General features: G+C 46.2%; 1 protein-coding gene across 1 annotated transcript; it reads left to right on the forward strand.

Moving 5' to 3' along the window:
• The first annotated feature begins 352 nt into the window (after positions 1-352).
• LOC129825563 (transforming growth factor beta-3 proprotein-like) lies at positions 353-23,396 on the forward strand. The gene is made up of 7 exons (XM_055885747.1): positions 353-1,250; positions 11,892-12,055; positions 15,651-15,780; positions 17,786-17,893; positions 18,530-18,713; positions 19,075-19,228; positions 22,759-23,396. The coding sequence occupies exons 1-7, from the start codon at positions 905-907 to the stop codon at positions 22,915-22,917; spliced, it is 1,245 nt and encodes a 414-aa protein (XP_055741722.1). The 5' UTR covers positions 353-904; the 3' UTR covers positions 22,918-23,396.
• The last annotated feature ends 1,289 nt before the right edge of the window (positions 23,397-24,685 follow it).

Consider the following 24,685-nt stretch of genomic DNA (forward strand, 5'->3'; position numbering starts at 1 on the left):
AACAGTGATTAACGCAATCAGATCAATAAAATCACCTCAAGAGTAATTGCATGCTATCAAAATAGCCTACAAGCGACATTGATCCTTGGACAAGTAATGATATACAACTAAACTTTATCATTTTAAACTATTAAAAAAATATATAAAATATGATAAACGTTTAGAATTACATATGATATGACACATTATATTGAACTGATAATAAGTTATATTTGAGATTTGAGAACTTCTCCACAGAATAGAGTTATGGTCATGGGATAGATGACCTGTGGTCCTTCCTCCATCAAAACGTCACAGCCGTCCGTATAAAACAAACGTGAGCCGGTGCTGGAGGGCGCACAGCTCTGCAACGTGAAGTTAGTCGGGCACTGTCAGGAGAAGGTGCGTGCGGGTCAGTGGCACGAAGTTGTTCATGACAATTAGAAAATACAAAAAGGAAGGATGCACAGTTGTACGGCGAGTCGGGCGACCTAAGTGAACGAAAAGGGTTAAATAGAAGAACGAGAAAGAAAAGTCCATAGGCGGTATGCGTTCAGCTACTAGAATGATGATTGAGACCGTTATTGCGCTGAGTAGATTTTAGTTTGACCTGCGCTTGGAAATTGATTCATTTGGAACCGCTGGGCGATAGATGTCTGATGGCTGAATACACACCTGGATTTCCATGGATCACAAACCAGCGAAAATGGATTTCCTCGGGAGAGGACATACGTGTATGAAGAAGCCAAAGGAAAGTGCGAGAAAATAGTTTTTTGTAAACTGCTATGAAGTTGATTTTGAAAGTTTAAACATACTTTTACGCGTAGGAAACTTGGGAAATAGTCACCGGTGTGAATCCGTTATTAGACTACATTTGTTCACCTAAGTGCTTCACAAACCAAGTGCATAATTGAGCAACAGAAACATGTATCTCGGTAAAGCTCTTCTGTTGGTCCTTCTCCTAAACTACACGACCACCAGTCTGTCTCTGTCAACCTGCGCCACGGTGGATATCGATCATGTGAAGCGGAAGAGGTTCGAGGCGATACGGGGACAGATACTGAGTAAGCTCCGGCTGACCAGCCCGCCACACTCCCTGGGACCCAGTCAGGTCTCCTACCAGATCCAGTCGTTGTATAACAGTACCCGGGAGCTGCTTGAGGAGTTGGGGAGAGACCGGCAGCAAAGTTGCGGCCAAGACAACACGGAGACCGAATATTATGCCAAAGAGATATACAAATTCAACATGGTCCAGGGACCGCCAGAAAATAGTAGGCTAAGTCGTGTTATGTTATATTCATCTTAATGCTCTTTTGGTTGATAAGCTATTTTCTATTGTTATTTTTGGTGAAACTCTTTTTGATGGTAGTTGGGTGCTCTATTACGCACCAGATCAATGAATAGAGAGCGTGCCAAATGCGTAATTTTGAAAACTTCAAAATTAGTGGTTTATCTATTTATCATGATAATGATGGGTTCTATCTGGGCTTTACATAGTTGACAGTTGACAACGGATAGGAACCAATCAACTCTGTATGTTGCATATATGGAGTGTGTGGATAGGATACATTAGACCAGCGTTTCCCAAACTCGGTCCTCGGGACCCCAATGGGTAGTCGTTTTGTGTAATTTCCATAACACGACACAGCTGATTGTCAAATGATCAAAGCTTGATGAAAAGTTAAATTATTTGAATCAGTTGTGTAGTGCTGGGGGCAAAAACCAAAACGTGCACCCCTTTGAGGTCATGAGGACTGAGTTTGGGAAACCCTGCGAGTACACAGATGGAATGTGTCAGAAACGATCTGTTTAAGATCGCCTTAGATGTGCTAACTTCTGTTCAGTTCACTTTATTGGCCTTATGTTCAGGAATGTGTCTATGACTTCCGTGAGACGTGGGACTAGTAGAAGCTATGTTGTGGATTTAACCTGGAAGTTGCCTCGGCTCTTTCCCCCAACCTATTTCAATCCAGAAGACTGGTGTTTTGTGTAAAGTCCTTCCCACTCCTCCTTCCCACTCCTCCTCTTCCCTCCCTCTTTTTCCACCATGGACCCAGTCCCTCTCACCAGATGTGTCTGTTTTAGTTTCAGCCAGGCCCAAATGAGAGGGACATCTGCACAAGCTGATTGGAACAGGGCTGAGGAAGGGAAGGGGAAGCCTTGCTGAGGGGAGATAGGAAAAGTTAACATGGAGACAGGAAAACTTAGCTGAGGGAAGGACAGGGAAAGTTAACATGGAGACAGGAAAACTTAGCTGAGGGAAGGACAGGGAAAGTTAACATGGAGACAGGAAAACTTAGCTGAGGGGGGGGACAGGGAAAGTTAACATGGAGACAGGAAAACTTAGCTGAGGGGGAGGACAGGGAAAGTGAACATGGAGACAGGAAAACTTAGCTGTGGGGGAGGACAGAAAGTTAACATGGAGACAGGAAAACTTAGCTGAGGGGGAGGACAGGGAAAGTTAACATGGAGACAGGAAAACTTAGCTGAGGGGGAGGACAGGGAAAGTTAACATGGAGACAGGAAAACTTAGCTGAGGGAAGGACAGGGAAAGTTAACATGGAGACAGGAAAACTTAGCTGAGGGGGAGGACAGGGAAAGTTAACATGGAGACAGGAAAACTTAGCTGAGGGGGGGGACAGGGAAAGTTAACATGGAGACAGGAAAACTTAGCTGAGGGGGAGGACAGGGAAAGTTAACATGGAGACAGGAAAACTTAGCTGAGGGGGAGGACAGGGAAAGTTAACATGGAGACAGGAAAACTTAGCTGAGGGAAGGACAGGGAAAGTTAACATGGAGACAGGAAAACTTAGCTGAGGGGGAGGACAGGGAAAGTTAACATGGAGACAGGAAAACTTAGCTGAGGGGGGGGACAGGGAAAGTTAACATGGAGACAGGAAAACTTAGCTGAGGGGGAGGACAGGGAAAGTGAACATGGAGACAGGAAAACTTAGCTGTGGGGGAGGACAGAAAGTTAACATGGAGACAGGAAAACTTAGCTGAGGGGGAGGACAGGGAAAGTTAACATGGAGACAGGAAAACTTAGCTGAGGGGGAGGACAGGGAAAGTTAACATGGAGACAGGAAAACTTAGCTGAGGGGAGGACCTCCTCCACTCCTTAGCCAGAGATCCACTCCCCACTCCCCACTATCTCCCGTTTCCCTATCTCACCTACATATCACCTTTATAGAGAGCCACTCCCCACCACACACTGTCTGTGATGTCTGAGTCACAATTTCTGAGAAGAGACGTGAGAGGGAGGGGGGGGGGGGTAGAAAGAGAGGGAGGGGTAGAGAGGGAGAGGGAGGTATAGTGTTCTTAAGTGTGGAAGAATTGGAAGAAGGCCTTGTGGGTCGACGCAAAGCCCATTGCATCATGGTCCCTTTGAAATCAACAAGTGCTGTAGTAAAATGCCTCTCCCTTCCCCATAGCTCTGTGTTGGATCATATAAAGAGGTCCTGACAAAAAGCAACACAGCGAGGACAGATTGCTGCCTTTCAGCTCCCCTACTACGTCCTGAAGCCCAGTTAAAAGCACAATGTAAACAATCATAATGAGTAATGAATATTGAGGAGGCTCCAGGGGTGAAGTTTCCTCTAGGGACAAATCTAGGATCAGCTTCTCCCTCCCTCAAGCCTAACTTTAACAATTAGTGGGGGGGGGGGGGGGGGGGGGTGCAAAAATGACCCAAGATCAGTGTCTAGGGGCAACTTCACAAAACTGGCTCCGGGGTGAAGTTACCCCTAGACACAGATCTAGGATCAGCTTCCCCTCCCCCCAATACTAACCTTATCCATGAGTGGGGTAAAAGTCAAACTGACCCAAGATCAGTGTCTAGGGGAAACTTCACCCTGCTCCCATTTAGGGTACACCCTTTCTCTGGTTTACAAAACTCTATAACGTTACAGTTTTCCCTGGGGGTCAAAGGTCAAACTATCTTAATGATCTCGATCAATATTGATATTGATTGATGATCTTCCTCTTTAGCCACTTGGCTCATCATAATAAACTATTATCCCTTATAGTGTATAGAAAAATAGTTATCTGTAACAGTATAGGTTACTGTTAGGTGACAATAAGTGACAATAGGTGACAATAGTCATCTGTAACAGTATAGGTGAAGTTTCTTCCAGGTGAGCTCTGACCAAGAGAGCTGCATACACATGAGATACAATACAACATAACTATAAATGAAAGTTAAAAAACAGTGCAAAGTGCATAAGAGAGCTTAAAAGAGCTGGGTACACTTGTCTGTTGTCAATAGCGTCATCATGTGTAACAGTATAACTTTAAACCGTCCCCTCGCCCCGACACGGGCGCGAACCAGGGACCCTCTGCACACATCAACGACGGTCGCCCACGAAGCATCGTTACCCATCGCTGCACACCTTGCAGAGCAAGGTGCAACACTACTTCTAGGTTTCAGAGCAAGTGACGTAACTGATTGAAACGCTAGTAGCGCGCACCCGCTAACTAGCTAGCCATTTCACATCCGTTACACATGCATAGACAGAATTCCCCCCAATGGGAATAATGACTTCAGCATATGCTGCTTTCTGGAAGGAGCCAGCAGCAAACATGGAGGATGGTTTTTATATATTCTCTGTTGTGCACATCGCCCTTTCCCTCAGCTGGCTACAGACTTTTAGATTTCCACTTACCTCAGAGAGGAAGAGAGCTACGTTTTTGAAAGGTCTTTCAATGCCAGGATGACCGTCTTCACACTGTTGTGGGAGTGAGTCTTTATACCTGAGAATTTCTAGTGGCTTGAATTACTCAAGAAAATAGTGCACACCGGTTGAACATTGTTATACAGCGGGAAGATAAAGTATGTGAACCCTTTAGAATGACCTGGATAAATTGGTCATAAACCTTTATCTGATCTTCATCTAGGTCATAACAATAGACAAACACAGTCTACTTAAACTAATAACACACAAACAATTATAATGTTTCATGTCTTTATTGAACACACCATGTAAACATTCACAGTGCAGGTTGGATAAAGTATGTGAACCCTTGGATTTAATAACTGGTTGACCCTCCTTTGGCAGCAATAACCTCAACCAAACGTTTTCTGTAGTTGCGGATCAGACCTGCACACCGGTCAGGAGGAATTTTGGATCATTCCTCTTTACAAAGCTGTTTCAGTTCCACAATATTCTTGTGATGTCTGGTGTGAACTGCTCTGTTGAGGTCATGCCACAGCATCTCAATCGGGTTGAGGTCAGGATTCTGACTGGGCCGCTCCAGAAGCCATTCTGTTGTTACATCTGTCTTGTGGGTCGTTGTCCTGTTGCATCACCTACCTCCTGTTGAGTTTCAATTGGCGGACAGATAGCCTTACATTCTCCAACAAAATTTCTTGATAAACTTGGGAATTCATTTTTCCGTCGATGATAGCAAGCTGTCCAGGCCCTGAGGCAGCAAAGCAGCCCCAAACCATGATGCTCCCTCCACCATACTTTACAGTTGGGATGAGGTTTTGATGTTGGTGTGCTTTGCCTTTTTTTTCTCCACACATAGTGTTATGTGTTCCTTCCAAACAACTCAACTGTAGTTTCATCTGTCCATAGAATATTTTGCCAGAAGTGCTGTGGAACATCTAGGTGCTCTTTTGCGAACTTCAGATGTGCAGCAATGTTTTTTTGGACAGCAGTGGCTTCTCCGTGGTGTTCTCCCAAGAACACCATTCTTGTTTAGTGTTTTACATATCGTAGACTCAGCAGAGATGTTAGCATGTTCCAGAGATTTCTGTAAGTCTTTAGCTGACACTCTAGGATTCTTCTTAACCTCATTGAGCATTTTGCGCTGTGCTCTTGCAGTCATCTTTGCAGGACGGCCACTCCTAGGGAGAGTAGCAACAGTGCTGAACTTTCTCCATTTATAGACAATTTGTCTTACCGTGGACTGACTTTTAAAGATACTTTTGTAACCCTTTCCAGCCTCATGCAAGGCAACAATTCTTACTCTTAGGTCTTCTGAGATCTCTTTTGTTTGAGGCATGGTTCACATCAGGCAATGCTTCTTGTGAATAGCAAACTCAAATTTTGTGAGTGTTTTTTATAGGGCAGGGCAGCTCTAACCAACATCTCCAATCTCGTCTCATTGATTTGATTCCAGGTTAGTTGAATCCTGACTCCAATTAGCTTTTGGAGAAGTCATTAGCCTAGTGGTTCACATCCTTTTTCCAACCTACAGTGTGAATGTTTAAATGATGTATTCAATATAGACAAGAAAAATAAAATAATTTGTGTGTTATTAGTTTAAACACACTGTTGGTCTATTGTTGTCACTTAGATCAGATCAAATGTTATGTCAAATATATGCAGAAATCCAGGTAATTCCAAAGGGTTAACATACTTTTTCTTGCCACTGTAGAGCCACTGGCCAATATGGTACCCCTGATTGTGTAAATAAAGAGTGCACATATCATGATGCCATTATATTAGTGTTATGACGAACCTCCCTTTGTGCACCTGGTGAAGTCCAACTGGCAAACTTCCTCATATAAAGAACATCTTTAAAGATATATCCCTTGATCAAGGTGCTTTCCACCTTACTAGATCTGTTCAAAGCCTTTTCTACTTCAGACCAGACCCCTCCTACTTCAGACCAGACCCCTCCTACTGCAGACCAGGCCCCTCCTACTTCAGACCAGACCCCTCCTACTTCAGACCAGACCCCTCCTACTTCAGACCAGACCCCTCCTACTTTACAGACCAGGCCCCTCCTACTTCAGACCAGACCCCTCCTACTTCAGACCAAACCCCTCCTACTTCAGACCAGACCCCTCCTACTTTAGACCAGACCCCTCCTACTTCAGACCAGACCCCTCCTACTTCAGACCAGACCCCTCCTACTTCAGACCAGACCAGACCCCTCCTACTTTAGACCAGACCCCTCCTACTTCAGACCAGACCCCTACTACTTCAGACCAGACCCCTCCTACTTCAGACCCGTATCTTCCTGCATCGGACCAGACCCCTCCTACTTCAGACCAGACCCCTCCTACTTCAGACCAGACCAGACCCCTCCTACTTTAGACCAGACCCCTCCTACTTCAGACCAGACCTCTACTACTTCAGACCAGACCCCTCCTACTTCAGACCAGACCCCTCCTACTTTAGACCCCTCCTACTTCAGACCAGACCCCTCCTACTTCAGACCAGACCCCTCCTACTTCAGACCAGACCTCTACTACTTCAGACCAGACCCCTCCTACTTCAGACCAGACCACCCCTACTTCAGACCAGACCCCTCCTACTTTGGACCAGACCCCTCCTACTTCAGACCAGACCCCTCCTACTTCAGACCAGACCAGACCCCTCCTACTTCAGACCAGACCTCTCTACTTCTTCAGACCAGAGTAACTGTGAGTCACACCAGAATAAGTGTTTTAGAGGGAGGTGAGAGACTGAGAGGACTGGCTTCCTGTGTTTGCAGAGAGGCGTATTTCCCAGAAAGTACTGCGGTCAAGACCTAACTGGTGGACAGATACAGCAAAAAGAACCCAAAACAGTGCACGACTAGACTCTCATCAAAGGTAGGGAATAGGGTGCCATTTGGGACAGAGCATAGGTCTCTGTCTCTGTCCCTGTCTCTGTCTCTGTCTCTCTCTCTCTCTCTCTCTGTCTCTCCTCTCTCTCTGTCTCTCTCTCTGTCTCTGTCTCTCTCTCTCTCTCTCTCTCTCTCTCTCTCTCTCTCGCTCTCTCTCTCTCTGTCTCTCCTCTCTCTCTATCTATCTCTCTCTCTCTCTCTCTCTCTCTCTCTCTCTGTCTCTGTCTCTGTCTCTGTCTCTGTCACTCTCTCTGTCTCTCTCTCTCTCTCTCTCTCTCTCTCTCTGTCTCTGTCACTCTCTCTCTCTCTCTCTATATATATATATCTCTCTCTCTCTCTGTCTCTCCTCTCTCTCTCTCTCTCTCTCTCTCTCTGTCTCTGTCACTCTCTCTATCTCTCTCTCTCTCTCTCTGTCTCTGTCTCTCTGTCTCTCCTCTCTCTCTTTCTCTCTCTCTCTCTCTCTCTCTCTCTCTCTCTCTCTCTCTCTCTCTCTCTCTCTCTCTCTCGCTCTCTCTGTCTCTGTCTCTGTCTCTGTCTCTGTCTCTGTCTCTCTCTGTCTCTGTCTCTGTTTCTGTCTTTTCTCTCTTTCTGGAGAAGTTTCGCTTTCGGTGGATCTGCTGTTGACATCCCGAGCCAGTGACATCACTCCTTTCCTTTCCCACCTCTTTAGTGTGGTGTGGACAAACACGTTAGCTCCTGACAGCTCTGCTGAAAGGCTTTAGGTACACTGTTGACATTTGGCGGATCTAAGGCTAGCGTCTGCACCGCTTCAAATCCCTGACAGGTGCAAATGAAAGAAAGTTAAAGGGAAAGAAAGGGATGGACAGGGTAATTTGAGGTCAGGGATGGAGGAGCGGAGGGTAGGTGTTGTAGAGAAGTCATCATGTGGTCGGAGCTGAAGGGCTGTGAGTACTGGATCAAATCAGATTTATTTATATAGCCCTTCTTACATCAGCTGATATCTCAAAGTGCTATACAGAATCCCATCCTAAAACCCCAAACAGCAAGCAATGCAGGTGTAGAAGCACAGTGGCTAGGAAAAACTCCCTAGAAAGGCCAAAACCTAGGAAGAAACATAGAGAGGAACCAGGCTATGAGGGGTGGCCAGTCCTCTTCTGGCTGTGCTGGGTGGAGATTATAACAGAACATGGCCAAGATGTTCAAATGTTCATAAATTACCAGCATGGTCAAATAATAATAATCACAGTAGTTGTCGAGGGTGCAGCAAGTCAGCACCTCAGGAGTAAATGTCAGTTGGCTTTTCATAGCCGATCATTAAGAGTATCTCTACCGCTCCTGCTGTCTCTAGAGAGTTGAAAACAGCAGGTCTGGTACAGGTAGCACGTCCGGTGAACAGGTCAGGGTTCCATAGTCGCAGGCAGAACAGTTGAAACTGGAGCAGCAGCAGGTGGACTTGGGACAGCAAGGAGTCATCATGCCAGGTAGTCCTGAGGCATGGTCCTAGGGCTCAGGTCCTCCGAGAGAGAGAAAGAAAGAGAGAAAGAGAGAATTAGAGAGAGCATACTTAAATTCACACAGGACACCGGATAAGACAGGAGAAGTACTGCAGATATAACAGACTGACCCAAGCCCCCCGACACATTAACTACTGCAGCATAAATACTGGAGGCTGAGACAGGAGGGGTCAGGAGACACTGTGGCCCCATCCGATGATACCCCCAGTACAGGGCCAAACAGGAAGGATATAACCCCACCCACTTTGCCAAAGCACAGCCCCCTAGAGGGATAACTTCAACCACCAACTCTGGTCTGGGCTGGTCCGGTCTGTACTGGGCTGGTCTGTACTGGTTTGGGCTGGGCTATCCCTGTATTCACAAACCCAGAGTAGTAGGAGAGCTGATTCTAGGATTCGTTTGACCTTTTAGATCATGTTGAATAATATTAATATGGACAGAGAGGACCTGATCTTATATCAGCACTCTGAATATGGTCGTAGAGCTGGTGTAGGGGTCAATCCCAGCCCACTGAGGACAGCAAGGTTTTTGATACGCCGAATACCAGAGAGGTCAAGTCACTTCAAGTCAAACAGGGACACTACTTCACTGAGAAAATAAATGTACCCCCCCCACCCCCGCCCCCACCCCCCACCCCCAGACGCTTCTAGCCCCCTTGACTTCAGCTGATAACAGAAGCGTGTTATCAGGTTCCATGCCGAAGCCATGCGTAAGTGGTCCATTCAGGAAAGTAGTAAAGTCGTTTGAGAGCATGGACTGCATTACATCCTTAATAATTACTGGCTGTGTCACAAATGGAAATCATATTTCCTATATAGTGCAATTCCTTTTTTGACCAAAGCTCTATGGGTAGTGGTCAAAAGTAGTGCACTACATAGGAAATGGGGTTCCATTTGGGACGAATAACAATGTGAGCTGCGGCTAAATGTGACGCGGGAAAACAACGTGTCTGAAGAGATGAACTACGTTAAGGAGGAAATGTGGTGTCTACTGAACTATGCAGGGGAAGTATCTACCGAGTCAACTCTTGGTTTATCAGCGGTGATTCAATGTGTATCTACGCGCACAAGATGTTGAAAAGACTTTGAAAATACATATTTGTGGTTTGAAAAGGCTTTGAAAATACATATTTGTGGTTTGAAAAGGCTTTGAAAATACATATTTGTGGTTTGAAAAGGCTTTGAAAATACATATTTGTGGTTTGAAAAGATGTCTTTCAACCAATTTTGATCAATGGGTAGGAAGTTTTCTGACGTAATTTTTTTATAAGGGCATCAATTACTTGTCTGAGAAGGTATTAGATTCACGTTGACATTCATTCTGTACAAAGCGGACATTTTTTTGTAACGGAGGTAAGAACGTGACGTAAGGTCACTCGACAGCTACCTTGAAATGTCGCGGATGGGGTCCCTCAAGAAGTACCCATTTTTGAGTGTCTCAACCCATTGGTTATGTTGGCGAAACAGGGCGGTCACATGTGTTGCGAGGCAGAACCGCCCTGATTTGAGCCAGCAGTCGGACAGCGGGGAGGCTAGCTGTTAGCGGCACCCTCACCCCTGTGAAGTTTGCAATGATAACTTGTGGTTAAAAACCAGTCTGGAGTCCACTGGTTTAGCGTTGTGCTAAACTTACAGTCATCTGCATGTTGGTTTGAAAGCAACATTGTTACTGAGCTGGGTCTCTTCTGTCTGTAGAAAGAGGAATTGGCGTGTTCAACTAAATATGCTGTAATAACAAAGTTTTTGTGTGCTGGGTTCATAAGGCATATACTGGGGAAAAAGGGAAATCCTACAGTGAGATATTATTTAGTTTTTATTTTCAAGCAGCAGAGGTCAGAGCAAACGGATTCATTTGGGTGACAGCCTTCATCAATGTTTGGATAAAAATAGGCATTCACCAAAATGTATAGATGACCTCACATTGTAGCAGTACTTCCTTTTCCTCCTCTGACTGTAATAGGTGACCTTCCCTACGGCCCGGGGGACATCGCCTCCAAAGTGATCAAGCATCTCTTTCTTCTGTCTCCTGTCTCTCTTACAGAAGACCTGACCGGCTGTGCTAAGAGTATTAACATCAGTGTGCAAGCATTACTGAGCTCTGTCCTCCTATGCCTGTTTCTTACAAATAAACTGTCCTACTGTCTGTCTCCAACAACCTGCCCTACTGTCTGTCTCCAACAGCCTGCCCTACTGTCTGTCTCCAACAGCCTGCCCTACTGTCTGTCTCCAACAGCCTGCCCTACTGTCTGTCTCCAACAACCTGCCCTACTGTCTGTCTCCAACAGCCTGCCCTACTGTCTGTCTCCAACAACCTGCCCTACTGTCTGTCTCCAACAGCCTGCCCTACTGTCTGTCTCCAACAACCTGCCCTACTGTCTGTCTCCAACAACCTGCCCTACTGTCTGTCTCCAACAACCTGCCCTACTGTCTGTCTCCAACAACCTGCCCTACTGTCTGTCTCCAACAACCTGCCCTACTGTCTGTCTCCAACAGCCTGCTCTATTGTCTGTCTCCTCTCTGTCTCCAATAGCCTTCCCTACTGTCTGTCTCCAACAACCTGCCCTACTGTCTGTCTCCAACAGCCTGCCCTACTGTCTGTCTCCAACAACCTGCCCTACTGTCTGTCTCCAACAACCTGCCCTACTGTCTGTCTCCAACAACCTGCCCTACTGTCTGTCTCCTCTCTGTCTCCAACAACCTGCCCTACTGTCTGTCTCCTCTCTGTCGCCAACAACCCGCCCTACTGTCTCCTCTGTCTCCAAAAACCTGCTCCACTGTCTCCTCTCTGAATCCAACAACGTGCCCTACTCTCCCAATGCCATCACCCCATAATCTGGTTCATTGTTACTGACTGTGGTCTCTTCTCTCTGTCCTACAGATGACCTTCCCTACTGTCCTAAAGGCATCACCTCCAAAGTGTTCCGTTTCAACGTGTCGGCCATGGAGAGGAACTCCACCAACCTGTTCCGAGCCGAGTTCCGTGTTCTCAGGGTTCCAAACTCTGCTGCCAATAGGAACGAACAGAGGGTCGAGCTCTACCAGGTATGTAAAGGTACCCCTCCGTCTCCCCATGTCCTTCAAGAGATCTTTAACTCCACCTGACCCCCAAGAAATAACTGCATAGTTTTCTAAGGACCTGAAGCGAGGCGGCCATCTCAGAGATGGTTGCATCGGAACCTGTTCACCTCGCTATCATCCAGAAGGCGAGGTCAGTACAGGTACATCAAAGCTGGGACCGAGAGACTGAAAAACAGCTTCTATCTCAAGGCCATCAGACTGTTAAACAGCCACCCCTAACATTTAGTGGCCGCTGCCAACATACAGACTCAAATCTCTGGCCACTTAAATAAATTGACTTAATAAATGGATCACAAGTCACTTTAAATAATGGCACTTTAATAATGTTTACATATCCTACATTACTCATCTTATATGTATATACTGTATTTTATACCATCTACTGCATCTTGCCTATGCCGTTCGGCCTTCGCTAATTCATATATTTATATGTACATATTCTCATTCATCCCTTTACATTTGTGTGTATAAGGTAGTTGTTGTGAATTTGTTAGATTACTTGTTCGATATTACTGCATCGTCGGGAACTAGAAACACAAGCGTTTCGCTACACTCGCGTTAACATCTGCTAACCATGTGTATGTGACCAATAAAATGTGATTTGACAATGATAAGTCTTTCCTCCTAGTTTCATGTAGAGGCGTGGAACACAAAGGCCTGCAAAGAAACATCCATATCATCAGGCATCAACATGGGATGTGTGTTCCAAATGACACCCTATTCCCTATATAGTGCACTACTTTAGACCAGATCCCTATGGCACCCTATTCCCTATATATAGTGCACTATTTTAGACCAGATCCCTATGGCACCCTATTCCCTATATATAGTGCACTACTTTAGACCATATCCCTATTGCACCCTATTCCCTATATAGTGCACTACTTTAGACCATATCCCTATTGGCCCTGATCAAAAGGTAGTGTACTGTAAAAGGACTAGGGTACCATTTGGGATGTAACAGTTGTCAATTAATACTGCTAGAAGTCGTGCTCTTTAAGCAGGGGGTGAAAGAGTATGTGAGGGAGGAGCCTGGTAGAGGTAACACAGTGTCCCAAGATGTGAGGGAGGAGCCTGGTAGAGGTAACACAGTGTCCCAAGATGTGAGGGAGGGGCCTGGTAGAGGTAACACAGTGTCCCAAGATGTGAGGGAGGAGCCTGGTAGAGGTAACACAGTGTCCCAAGATGTGAGGGAGGGGCCTGGTAGAGGTAACACAGTGTCCCAAGATATGAGGGAGGGGCCTGGTAGAGGTAACACAGTGTCCCAAGATGTGAGGGAGGAGCCTGGTAGAGGTAACACAGTGTCCCAAGATGTGAGGGAGGAGCCTGGTAGAGGTAACACAGTGCTCTGAGATGTGAGGGAGGGGCCTGGTAGAGGTAACACAGTGTCCCAAGATATGAGGGAGGAGCCGGGTAGAGGTAACACAGTGTCCCAAGATGTGAGGGAGGGGCCTGGTAGAGGTAACACAGTGCTCTGAGATGTGAGGGAGGAGCCTGGTAGAGGTAACACAGTGTCCCAAGATGTGAGGGAGGAGCCTGGTAGAGGTAACACAGTGTCCCAAGATGTGAGGGAGGAGCCTGGTAGAGGTAACACAGTGTCCCAAGATGTGAGGGAGGAGCCTGGTAGAGGTAACACAGTGTCCCAAGATGTGAGGGAGGAGCCTGGTAGAGGTAACACAGTGCTCTGAGATGTGAGGGAGGGGCCTGGTAGAGGTAACACAGTGCTCCAAGATATGAGGGAGGAGCCTGGTAGAGGTAACACAGTGCTACAAGATATGAGGGAGGAGCCTGGTAGAGGTAACACAGTGCTCCAAGATATGAGGGAGGAGCCTGGTAGAGGTAACACAGTGTCCCATGGTGTGAGGGAGGGGCCTGGTAGAGGTAACACAGTGCTCCAAGATATGAGGGAGGAGCCTGGTAGAGGTAACACAGTGTCCCAAGATGTGAGGGAGGAGCCTGGTAGAGGTAACACAGTGTCCCAAGATGTGAGGGAGGGGCCTGGTAGAGGTAACACAGTGTCCCAAGATGTGAGGGAGGAGCCTGGTAGAGGTAACACAGTGTCCCAAGATGTGAGGGAGGGGCCTGGTAGAGGTAACACAGTGTCCCAAGATGTGAGGGAGGAGCCTGGTAGAGGTAACACAGTGCTCCAAGATGTGAGGGAGGAGCCTGGTAGAGGTAACACAGTGTCCCAAGATGTGAGGGAGGAGCCTGGTAGAGGTAACACAGTGTCCCAAGATGTGAGGGAGGGTCCTGGTAGAGGTAACACAGTGCTCTGAGATGTGAGGGAGGAGCCTGGTAGAGGTAACACAGTGCCCCAAGATGTGAGGGAGGAGCCTGGTAGAGGTAACACAGTGTCCCAAGATGTGAGGGAGGGGCCTGGTAGAGGTAACACAGTGTCCCAAGATGTGAGGGAGGAGCCTGGTAGAGGTAACACATTGTCCCAAAATGTGAGGGAGGGGCCTGGTAGAGGTAACACAGTGTCCCAAGATGTGAGGGAGGGTCCTGGTAGAGGTAACACAGTGTCCCAAGATGTGAGGGAGGAGCCTGGTAGAGGTAACACAGTGCTCTGAGATGTGAGGGAGGAGCCTGGTAGAGGTAACACAGTGCCCCAAGATGTGAGGGAGGGTCCTGGTAGAGGTAACACAGTGTCCCAAGATGTGAGGGAGGAGCCTGGTAGAGGTAACACAGTGTCCCAAGATGTGAGGGAGGGTCCTGGTAGAGGTAACACAGTGTCCCAAGATGTGAGGGAGGGTCCTGGTAGAGGTAACACAGTGTCCCATGATGTTTCATGCACAGCAGCGTCACCTGCCAGACATTATTTTAAAAAAAATATCTACAATTCAATAGCTTTTGTTTTGCTAAGGAGCATGATCAGTATTGGACTTTTTACATTTTCATATGGCCAGAAACTTTAGTTTAGATGGGTTTACCATACTGACATTGACAACAAAAACAAGTTGCCTCCTATTCCACATCCCCATGTTTTAAATGAGGAAGGGGGAGAGAGACGATGATATCCAGCTTGTGGTTTTGGAGGTGGACAGCCGCCAGAACCTAACTCCAGCTCACCAGGCCTGGAGGATGTGTACAGGGTCTGGCTCAGGGCAGGGTAACGCTAGTGTGTCCTGGACACTCTTGCCTGCATCAGGTTGAATCATTAGTCCAACAGTTGAAAACGAGAGTTTAAATTGGACAAATTCAGGAATGTTTATCCTTGTTTTGTTCAGTTTGCTTCCGTTTAAGAAACTTGTTAACAGAATCGGCAGAATGAATACACCACAATATCCTCTGATGAGCCTCCACTGTTTGAGTATTTTAATTGAGTCTGTTTTGGGATGCCGATTCACTTTTTTTTTTAACTTTTTTTACCAAAACATTCTACAAGCATCTCTCTCTAAAGCCTCTGCTCTAGAATATGACATGCAGTGCCATGGCAGTAATGATGTCCTTATTGTAGAGTTTATTTATGCCTCTCACAAGTCTCCACTAGTTGCAACAGCATCAGAATAGTGACTCTGTGTCGTTGATATACAGTAACTCACCTACTCTTGGTTTTCAGATCCTGAGGCCAGATGAGCACATAGCTAAGCAGCGCTACATCGGAGCCAAGAACATGCTGACCAAGGGAACGCCAGAATGGGTCTCCTTCGACGTGACAGAGACGGTACGGGAATGGTTGATGTACAGAGGTGAGGATGCCACGATTTGATTAATTAATTGATTGTAGTGTTGAGCAATTTAGTGCATTTTGAGGTCGGTTTGGGTTTCAGCGAGATAAAAAAATATAAACAATTATAATACCGGTACATGAAATGCATTATGTGGGTTGAATGCTGTAAAACAGAATAAAACAATGAATAAAAGTCCCATGATGGTAGTGACTGTCCATTACTGCTGATCACTTATTGACCATCATTTATTCACATTACTTTAATATTAAATGTCAGCTGTTGTGTATATTACATTTGTTTTATTTAATGACTTTATTATTTTAGTTCCCAAGTCATCATCTCATCTCTATAGAGCTGCTGTCTGACATATTCACTATTTTAGTAGTTCTTCAAAGTAAATAAGGCATACTTTTAATGACTGCTGAATACCACCTGGCAATAACTTCATGTATTTTCAGGCTCGTAACCCAACTGCTTTCTATCCCCCTCCATCTTCTCTCTGTCTCCATGTTAAGTTTAAGCGCCCATGCAATGGATTCTGGTCATTGTAGTTAATTACCACATTTTCTGCACTAAACAAAAATACTGCAAAAAAATATAAACGCAACATGTAACAATTTCAACTCATTTTACTGAGTTACATTTAATATAAGGAAATCAGTCAATTGAACTAGATTAATTTGGCCCTAATCTATGGATTTCACATGACTGGGCAGCTAATCGAATACGTTTTTACCCACAAAAGGACTTTATTACAATGGTTCTCCTTCAATGTGACAGAAATACTCCTCAATTTCATCAGCTGTCTGGTTGGCTGGTCTCAGACCATCCCGCAGGTGAAGAAACCGGAGGTGGAGGTCCTGGGTTGGCGTGGTTACACGTGGTCTGCGGTTGTGAGGCCGGTTGAATGTACTGCCAAATTCTCTAAAACAACGTTGGTGGCGGCTTATGGTAGAGAAATTGACATTAAATTCTCTGGCAACTGCTCTGGTGGACATTCCTACAGTCTGCATGTCAATTGCACGCTCCCTCAAAAGTTGAGACGTCTGTGGTATTGTGTTGTGTGACAAAACTGCCTGGCCTTTTATTATCCCCAGCACAAGGTGCACCTGTGTAATGATCATGCCGTTTAATCCACCTGACATGCCACACCTGTCAGGTGGATGGATTACCTTGGCAAAGGAGAAATGCTCACTAACAGGGATGTAAACAAATGTGTGCATAACATTTGAGAGAATTAATATTTTGTGCGAATGGAACATTTCTGGGATCTTTTATTTCAGCTCCTGAAACGTGGGACCAGCACTTTACATGTGTTGCATTTATATTTTTGTTCAGTATAGACTATTGGCCAGAAACTACAACTCCCTACTACATCACATAGATCAGGCTGGATCTGATTTATCCCTAAAGAAACTACAACTCCCTACTATATCACACAGTTCAAGCTGGATCTGATTTATCTCTAGAGAAACTACAACTCCCTACTACATCACATAGTTCAGGCTGGATCTGATTTATCTCTAGAGAAACTACAACTCCCTACTACATCACACAGTTCAGGCTGGATCTGATTTATCTCTACAGAAACTACAACTCCCTACTACATCACACAGTTCAGGCTGGATCTGATTTATCTCTACAGAAACTACAACTCCCTACTACATCACACAGTTCAGGCTGGATCTGATTTATCTCTACAGAAACTACAACTCCCTACTACATCACACAGTTCAGGCTGGATCTGATTTATCTCTACAGAAACTACAACTCCCTACTACATCACACAGTTCAGGCTGGATCTGATTTATCTCTACAGAAACTACAACTCCCTACTACATCACACAGTTCAGGCTGGATCTGATTTATCTCTACAGAAACTACACATCGAGCTCACAGAAGAAGAAAAAAACGAACTAAATGGAATTCAAATAATTGAACCAATTCTTTTAAAAAATAATAATATTTAGGTTAATTAATCGCTCAGCACTAATTGATTGACATGATGCCTCTCTCCTGTCAGAGACCAACCTGGGTCTGGAGATCAGCGTACACTGCCCCTGCCACACCTTCAACCCCAACGGTGACATCATCGATAATGTGAACGAAGTGCTGGAGGTCAAGTTCAAAGGTCAGTAGGCATAACATTATCTTCTTTGTGTGGTCCATTTTGAACTGACATTGAAATTTTTAATAAACACTAAACATTTTTAAAAAGGCTTTATAAGACACAAAGTCACAAGTGGACTAGCTCAGTAACTGAGGAGGAAGGCGTCCTGGGGGAGAGCACCCGTTGTCCTCAACCCGCAGTTCAAACTGCTCCCCATTGGGACGCCACCTGCTCTGTCTGAAGTGCTCCACCAATAGGAGCAGGGCCTCGTTTGAGCCCGAGGCCATCCACCTGGTTAACAGGGCCATCACGGAATATATAAGGAACTATTCTAGAGATAGTTTAGCCCTGACATGAATTAACAACTGTGGCTTCCGTGAACTTTTAGTTTCTTAAATTGCATCGTGCACATTTTTTATTGATGCCTTAAATGTTGATATTGTATTTTTGTGTAATGTTTACAGTTGTCCTAATTTGAAAGCATCCTATCAGCCCTGAACAAATCGCACCTCGGGGATTAATAAAGTTGTAATTGTAATCACTGACCTTTTGACCTCTCTCTCTCTCTGCTGCAGGGGAGAAACGTACAAAATGTCTGACCTGTGCCCTGTAACATGTACTGGCTGATATGTAATGTCTGACCTCTCTCTGCTGCAGGTATGGAAGGGGAGTACGAGGAGCTGGGTCGCTGGGACCTGGGTCGTCTGAAGAAGAAGAAGCAGAAGAAGAAGCAGAAGGAGGAGTACCTGCCTCACCTCATCCTCATGATGATCCCTCCTCACCGCCTCGACTCACAGCCACGCAGACGCAAACGCGCCCTGGACACCGACTACTGCTTCTCGTGAGGACTGAAACTTTTAGCACTTCTGTTTCCACCTATCGGTTGTCATGTCCTGAAAGGCGCCTTTTAGAAGTGGTTTCTGGTACATCTGTTGTAACATAAAACAACAATAGCAGACGAAGGATCAACGAGCCAGCTAACCTTCCCATATGTGCAATCTGAAACCATTCATGTGTCGGTTGATCAAGACAAGAAACTTAATTGCAACTTCAACTGACTCAAACTAAAGTTTTTTGTTGTTGTTAAAAAGAACATTGTTGAGTTGTAACTGAACAGTTATCAAAGCGGACTACCTAGCTCATTGTTGTGTAAGTGAGAAGGTATGAGTGATTCACCATAGTTTGTTGTGCCCCTTTCCCAGCACTGTTGAGGAGAACTGCTGTGTCCGTCGTCTCTATATCGACTTCCGTCGGGACCTGGACTGGAAGTGGATCCACGAACCTAAAGGATACTTCGCTAACTACTGTTCTGGACCCTGCCCCTACCTGAGGAGCTCCGATACCACACACACGCAGGTGAGGGCATTCTGATACCACACACACACAGGTGAGGGCATTCTGATACCACACACACACAGGTGAGGGCATTCTGATACCACACACACGCAGGTGAGGGCATTCTGATACCACACACACACAGGTGAGGGCATTCTGATACCACACACACACAGGTGAGGGCATTCTGATACCACACACACACAGGTGAGGAGCTCCGATACCACACACACACTGGTGAGGAACTCCGATACCACACACACACACAGGTGAGGGCATTCTGATACCACACACACACAGGTGAGGGCATTCTGACACCACACACACACACAGGTGAGGGCATTCTGACACCACACACACACACAGGTGAGGGCATTCTGATACCACACACACACACAGGTGAGGGCATTCTGATACCACACACAGGTGAGGGCATTCTGACACACACACACACACACAGGTGAGGAGCTCTGATACCACACACACAGGTGAGGACATTCTGACACACACACAGGTGAGGGCATTCTGACACACACACACACACACACAGGTGAGGGCATTCTGATACCACACACACACAGGTGAGGAGCTCCGATACCACACACACACAGGTGAGGAGCTCCGATACCACACACACAGGTGAGGGCATTCTGACACACACACACACACACACAGGTGAGGAGCTCCGATACCACACACACAGGGGAGGGCATTCTGACACACACACACACACACACAGGTGAATGGCTCTGATACCACACACACAGGTGAGGGCATTCTGACACACACACACACACAGGTGAGGATCGCCGATACCACACACACACACACACAGGTGAGGGCATTCTGACACCACGCACACACAGGTGAGGGCATTCTGACACACACACACAGGTGAGGAGCTCCGATACCACACACACACACACACACACACACACACACACACACACAGGTGAGGGCATTCTGACACCACACCCACACAGGTGAGGGCATTCTGACACCACACACACACACAGGTGAGGGCATTCTGACACCACACACACACACAGGTGAGGGCATTCTGACACCACACACACACACAGGTGAGGGCATTCTGATAACACACACACAGGTGAGGGCATTCTGATACCACACACACACAGGTGAGGGCATTCTGACACCACACACACACACACACACACACACACACACACACACACACACACACACACACACACACACACACACACACACACACAGGTGAGGGCAATCTGACACCACACACACACACACACACACACACACACAGGTGAGGGCAATCTGACACCACACACACACACACACACACACACACACACACACACACACACACACACAGGTGAGGGCATTCTGACACCACACACACACGTGAGGGCATTCTGACACCACACACACACACACACACACACACACACACACACACACACACACACACACACACACACACACACACACACACACACACACACACACACACAGGTGAGGGCATTCTGACACCACACACACACACACACACAGGTGAGGGCATTCTGACACCACACACACACACACACACACACACACACACACACACACACACACACACACACACACACACACACACACACACACACACACACAGGTGAGGGCATTCTGACACCACACACACACACACACACACACACACACACACACACACACACACACACACACACACACACACACACACACACACACACATACAGGTGAGGGCATTCTGACACCCCACACGCTCACACACACACACACACACAGGTGAGGGCATTCTGACACCACATACACACACACACACACACACACACACACAGGTGAGGGCATTCTGACACCACACACACACACACACACACACACACACACACACAAGTGAGGACATTCTGACACCACACACACACACACACACACACACACACACACACACACACACAGGTGAAGGCATTCTGACACCACACACACACACACACACAGGTGAGGGCATTCTGACACACACACACACACACACACATGTGAGGGCATTCTGACACCCCACACACACACACACACACACACACACACACAGGTGAGGGCAATCTGACACCACACACACACACACACACACACACACACACACACACACACACACACACACACACACACACACACACACACACACACACACACACACACACACACACAGGTGAGGGCAATCTGACACCACACACAGACACACAGGTGAGTGCAATCTGACACCACACACAGACACACAGGTGAGGGCAATCTGACACCACACACACACACACAGGTGAGGGCAATCTGACACCACACACACACACACAGGTGAGGGCAATCTGACACCACACACACACACACACACGCACACACACACACACACACACACACACAGGTGAGGGCATTCTGACACCACACACACAGGTGAGGGCAATTGTTGTTATTTGCGCCAAGGCTATAATGACATAAAAATACAGGCTAGCTAGGTAGCTGCTCAATAGCCCATGTACGGTAGCTAAGGTACAGTGAGACTCAGCAAAATTACATCATACACAGGACTCAACCAGAATAAAATTCAGATCTGCCAGGATTTATTTATTTACGCAATTTAGTAGACCGGGACAGTTGCACATTAATCAACATTAATCCACATTTCAGCTTCCACATCAGAAACATCAAAATGTCTCTTTCACAGCCTAAAATTAACACCTGTCACCTGTCACCTGCGGGTAGATTTTGGCGTGTAAGATGTCTATTTCACCAGCCTTGTTGGTGGGAAGTCAGGGCTCTACTGTGCGAGCGTTTCACTTGTGTTTGTGAATAAAAATAGTGAAATATGATCACATTTACAGTAAAAATAAATGCTGCAGTATCTGTTTTCAAAGTATTTCCGCCATTTTGTTTCATAGCTGGTAAATTAATCTCACAATCTAAACTACAAATCCTATATAGCCTATTCCACCTCGTGCTGCAGCTCTGTCTGGCTGGGAGCTGTGCGCACCTGAAGAGCTGAGTGAAAGATTGAGTTTTAGAAGAGCTGCGCTCAGGCATGAAAATAGGTTTAATTTACTTTAAACTAAAGTCTACTGAAGTGAGACTTTGTCCTTGTTTTTCTTAGCTATCTACATTATTTTGTTCACAAGCTAGATTGTTTTTCTATGTTTGAGTTTCAACTGCTAGAGAAGAGACAACATTTCTACTAGTCAGACTCAATCTCACAGGTACAAACATGACTGGAGTCACGTTACCATGGTAACCTTAAAGGGGCAGGTGAACATTTGTCTCGTCTGTGATATTTTGGTTAAACTCAGGTCACAAAAAAATGTAATTATTCAATAGACCACATTTACTTCTTACTAGTAATATATTTATTTTAGAAACATTAGAGAGCATGTCCATTTGTTTTTGTTTTCTGTTTTGTTAAAAAAATTAAAAGCCCCAAAAAATATTTTGCCTGGTAAAAAATCTGAATGGCTTGTGGACCAAAAAAGTATATTTTATACCCTCCTCTCTTTCCTGTTCCTCCATAGCTGCTGAGCCTGTATAACACTCTGAACCCAGAGGCCTCAGCTTCTCCCTGCTGCGTTCCCCAGGACCTGGAGCCTCTTACCATTCTCTACTACTCTGGACGCACTCCTAAAGTAGAGCAGCTATCCAACATGATCGTCAAGTCCTGCAAATGCAGCTGAGGAGGCCAGGAGTAGGTCTGAAGCCTGGGAGTAGGGTAGGGGGGAATGGCCCACGTAGGTGACCTGTATTGGGACACTCGAGCAAGTCGGCCTGCCTACCTGTGGAGGACTAGACTACCAACATCCAGGCTATTTGTATTAATCAACAAACTACGTGGCCTAGCGCTTTACACCACTTGAACTGAAGGGCCCCATCCTTGTGTAAGGAGGACATACTATGCTAGACTTTGGGATCCGAACTTCTTCATTCTTTTTGATTTGTTCAGTTTAGAGTTAGTAGTTTCCTTTTACAGTTTTCAGACTGGGTTTCCTTCCCTTCCTATAAACAAACTGGGGTTCCTTCCTTCCTTCCTACAAACAAACTGGGGTTCCTTCCTTCCTTCCTACAAACAAACTGGTGTTCCTTCCTTCCTACAAACAAACTGGGGTTCCTTCCTTCCCTTCCTACAAACAAACTGGGGTTCCTTCCTTCCCTTCCTACAAACAAACTGGGGTTCCTTCCTTCCTACAAACAAACTGGGGTTCCTTCCTTCCTACAAACAAACTGGGGTTCCTTCCTTCCCTTCCTACAAACAAACTGGGGTTCCTTCCTTCCTTCCTACAAACAAACTGGGGTTCCTTCCTTCCTATAAACAAACTGGGGTTCCTTCCTTCCTACAAACAAACTGGTGTTCCTTCCTTCCTTCCTACAAACAAACTGGGGTTCCTTCCTTCCCTTCCTACAAACAAACTGGGGTTCCTTCCTTCCTTCCTACAAACAAACTGGGGTTCCTTCCTTCCTATAAACAAACTGGGGTTCCTTCCTTCCTACAAACAAACTGGTGTTCCTTCCTTCCTACAAACAAACTGGGGTTCCTTCCTTCCTACAAACAAACTGGGGTTCCTTCCTTCCTACAAACAAACTGGGGTTCCTTCCTTCCCTTCCTACAAACAAACTGGGGTTCCTTCCTTCCTACAAACAAACTGGTGTTCCTTCCTTCCTACAAACAAACTGGGGTTCCTTCCTTCCTACAAACAAACTGGGGTTCCTTCCTTCCTACAAACAAACTGGGGTTCCTTCCTTCCCTTCCTACAAACAAACTGGGGTTCCTTCCTTCCCTTCCTACAAACAAACTGGGGTTCCTTCCTTCCCTTCCTACAAACAAACTGGGGTTCCTTCCTTCCCTTCCTACAAACAAACTGGGGTTCCTTCCTTCCCTTCCTACAAACAAACTGGGGTTCCTTCCTTCCTACAAACAAACTGGGGTTCCTTCCTTCCCTTCCTACAAACAAACTGGGGTTCCTTCCTTCCTTCCTACAAACAAACTGGGGTTCCTTCCTTCCCTTCCTACAAACAAACTGGGGTTCCTTCCTTCCTACAAACAAACTGGGGTTCCTTCCTTCCCTTCCTACAAACAAACTGGGGTTCCTTCCTTCCTTCCTACAAACAAACTGGGGTTCCTTCCTTCCTTCCTACAAACAAACTGGGGTTCCTTCCTTCCCTTCCTACAAACAAACTGGGGTTCCTTCCTTCCTACAAACAAACTGGGGTTCCTTCCTTCCCTTCCTACAAACAAACTGGTGTTCCTTCCTTCCCCTCCTACAAACAAACTGGGGTTCCTTCCTTCCCTTCCTACAAACAAACTGGGGTTCCTTCCTTCCCTTCCTACAAACAAACTGGGGTTCCTTCCTTCCTACAAACAAACTGGGGTTCCTTCCTTCCTACAAACAAACTGGGGTTCCTTCCTTCCCCTCCTACAAACAAACTGGGGTTCCTTCCTTCCCCTCC

The sequence above is a fragment of the Salvelinus fontinalis genome, chromosome 27, assembly GCF_029448725.1.
Source record: "Salvelinus fontinalis isolate EN_2023a chromosome 27, ASM2944872v1, whole genome shotgun sequence".
Lineage (NCBI taxonomy): Eukaryota > Metazoa > Chordata > Actinopteri > Salmoniformes > Salmonidae > Salvelinus > Salvelinus fontinalis.

What these genes read in the sequence shown, in the direction of transcription:
- LOC129825563 (XM_055885747.1), top strand. Translation starts at nt 905, where the DNA reads ATGTATCTCGGTAAAGCTCTTCTGTTGGTCCTTCTCCTAAACTACACG. An exon ending in AGAGGGTCGAGCTCTACCAG is followed by an intron (nt 12,056 to 15,650) that starts GTATGTAAAGGT and finishes CTTGGTTTTCAG; the next exon opens with ATCCTGAGGCCAGATGAGCA. An exon ending in GGAATGGTTGATGTACAGAG is followed by an intron (nt 15,781 to 17,785) that starts GTGAGGATGCCA and finishes CTCTCCTGTCAG; the next exon opens with AGACCAACCTGGGTCTGGAG.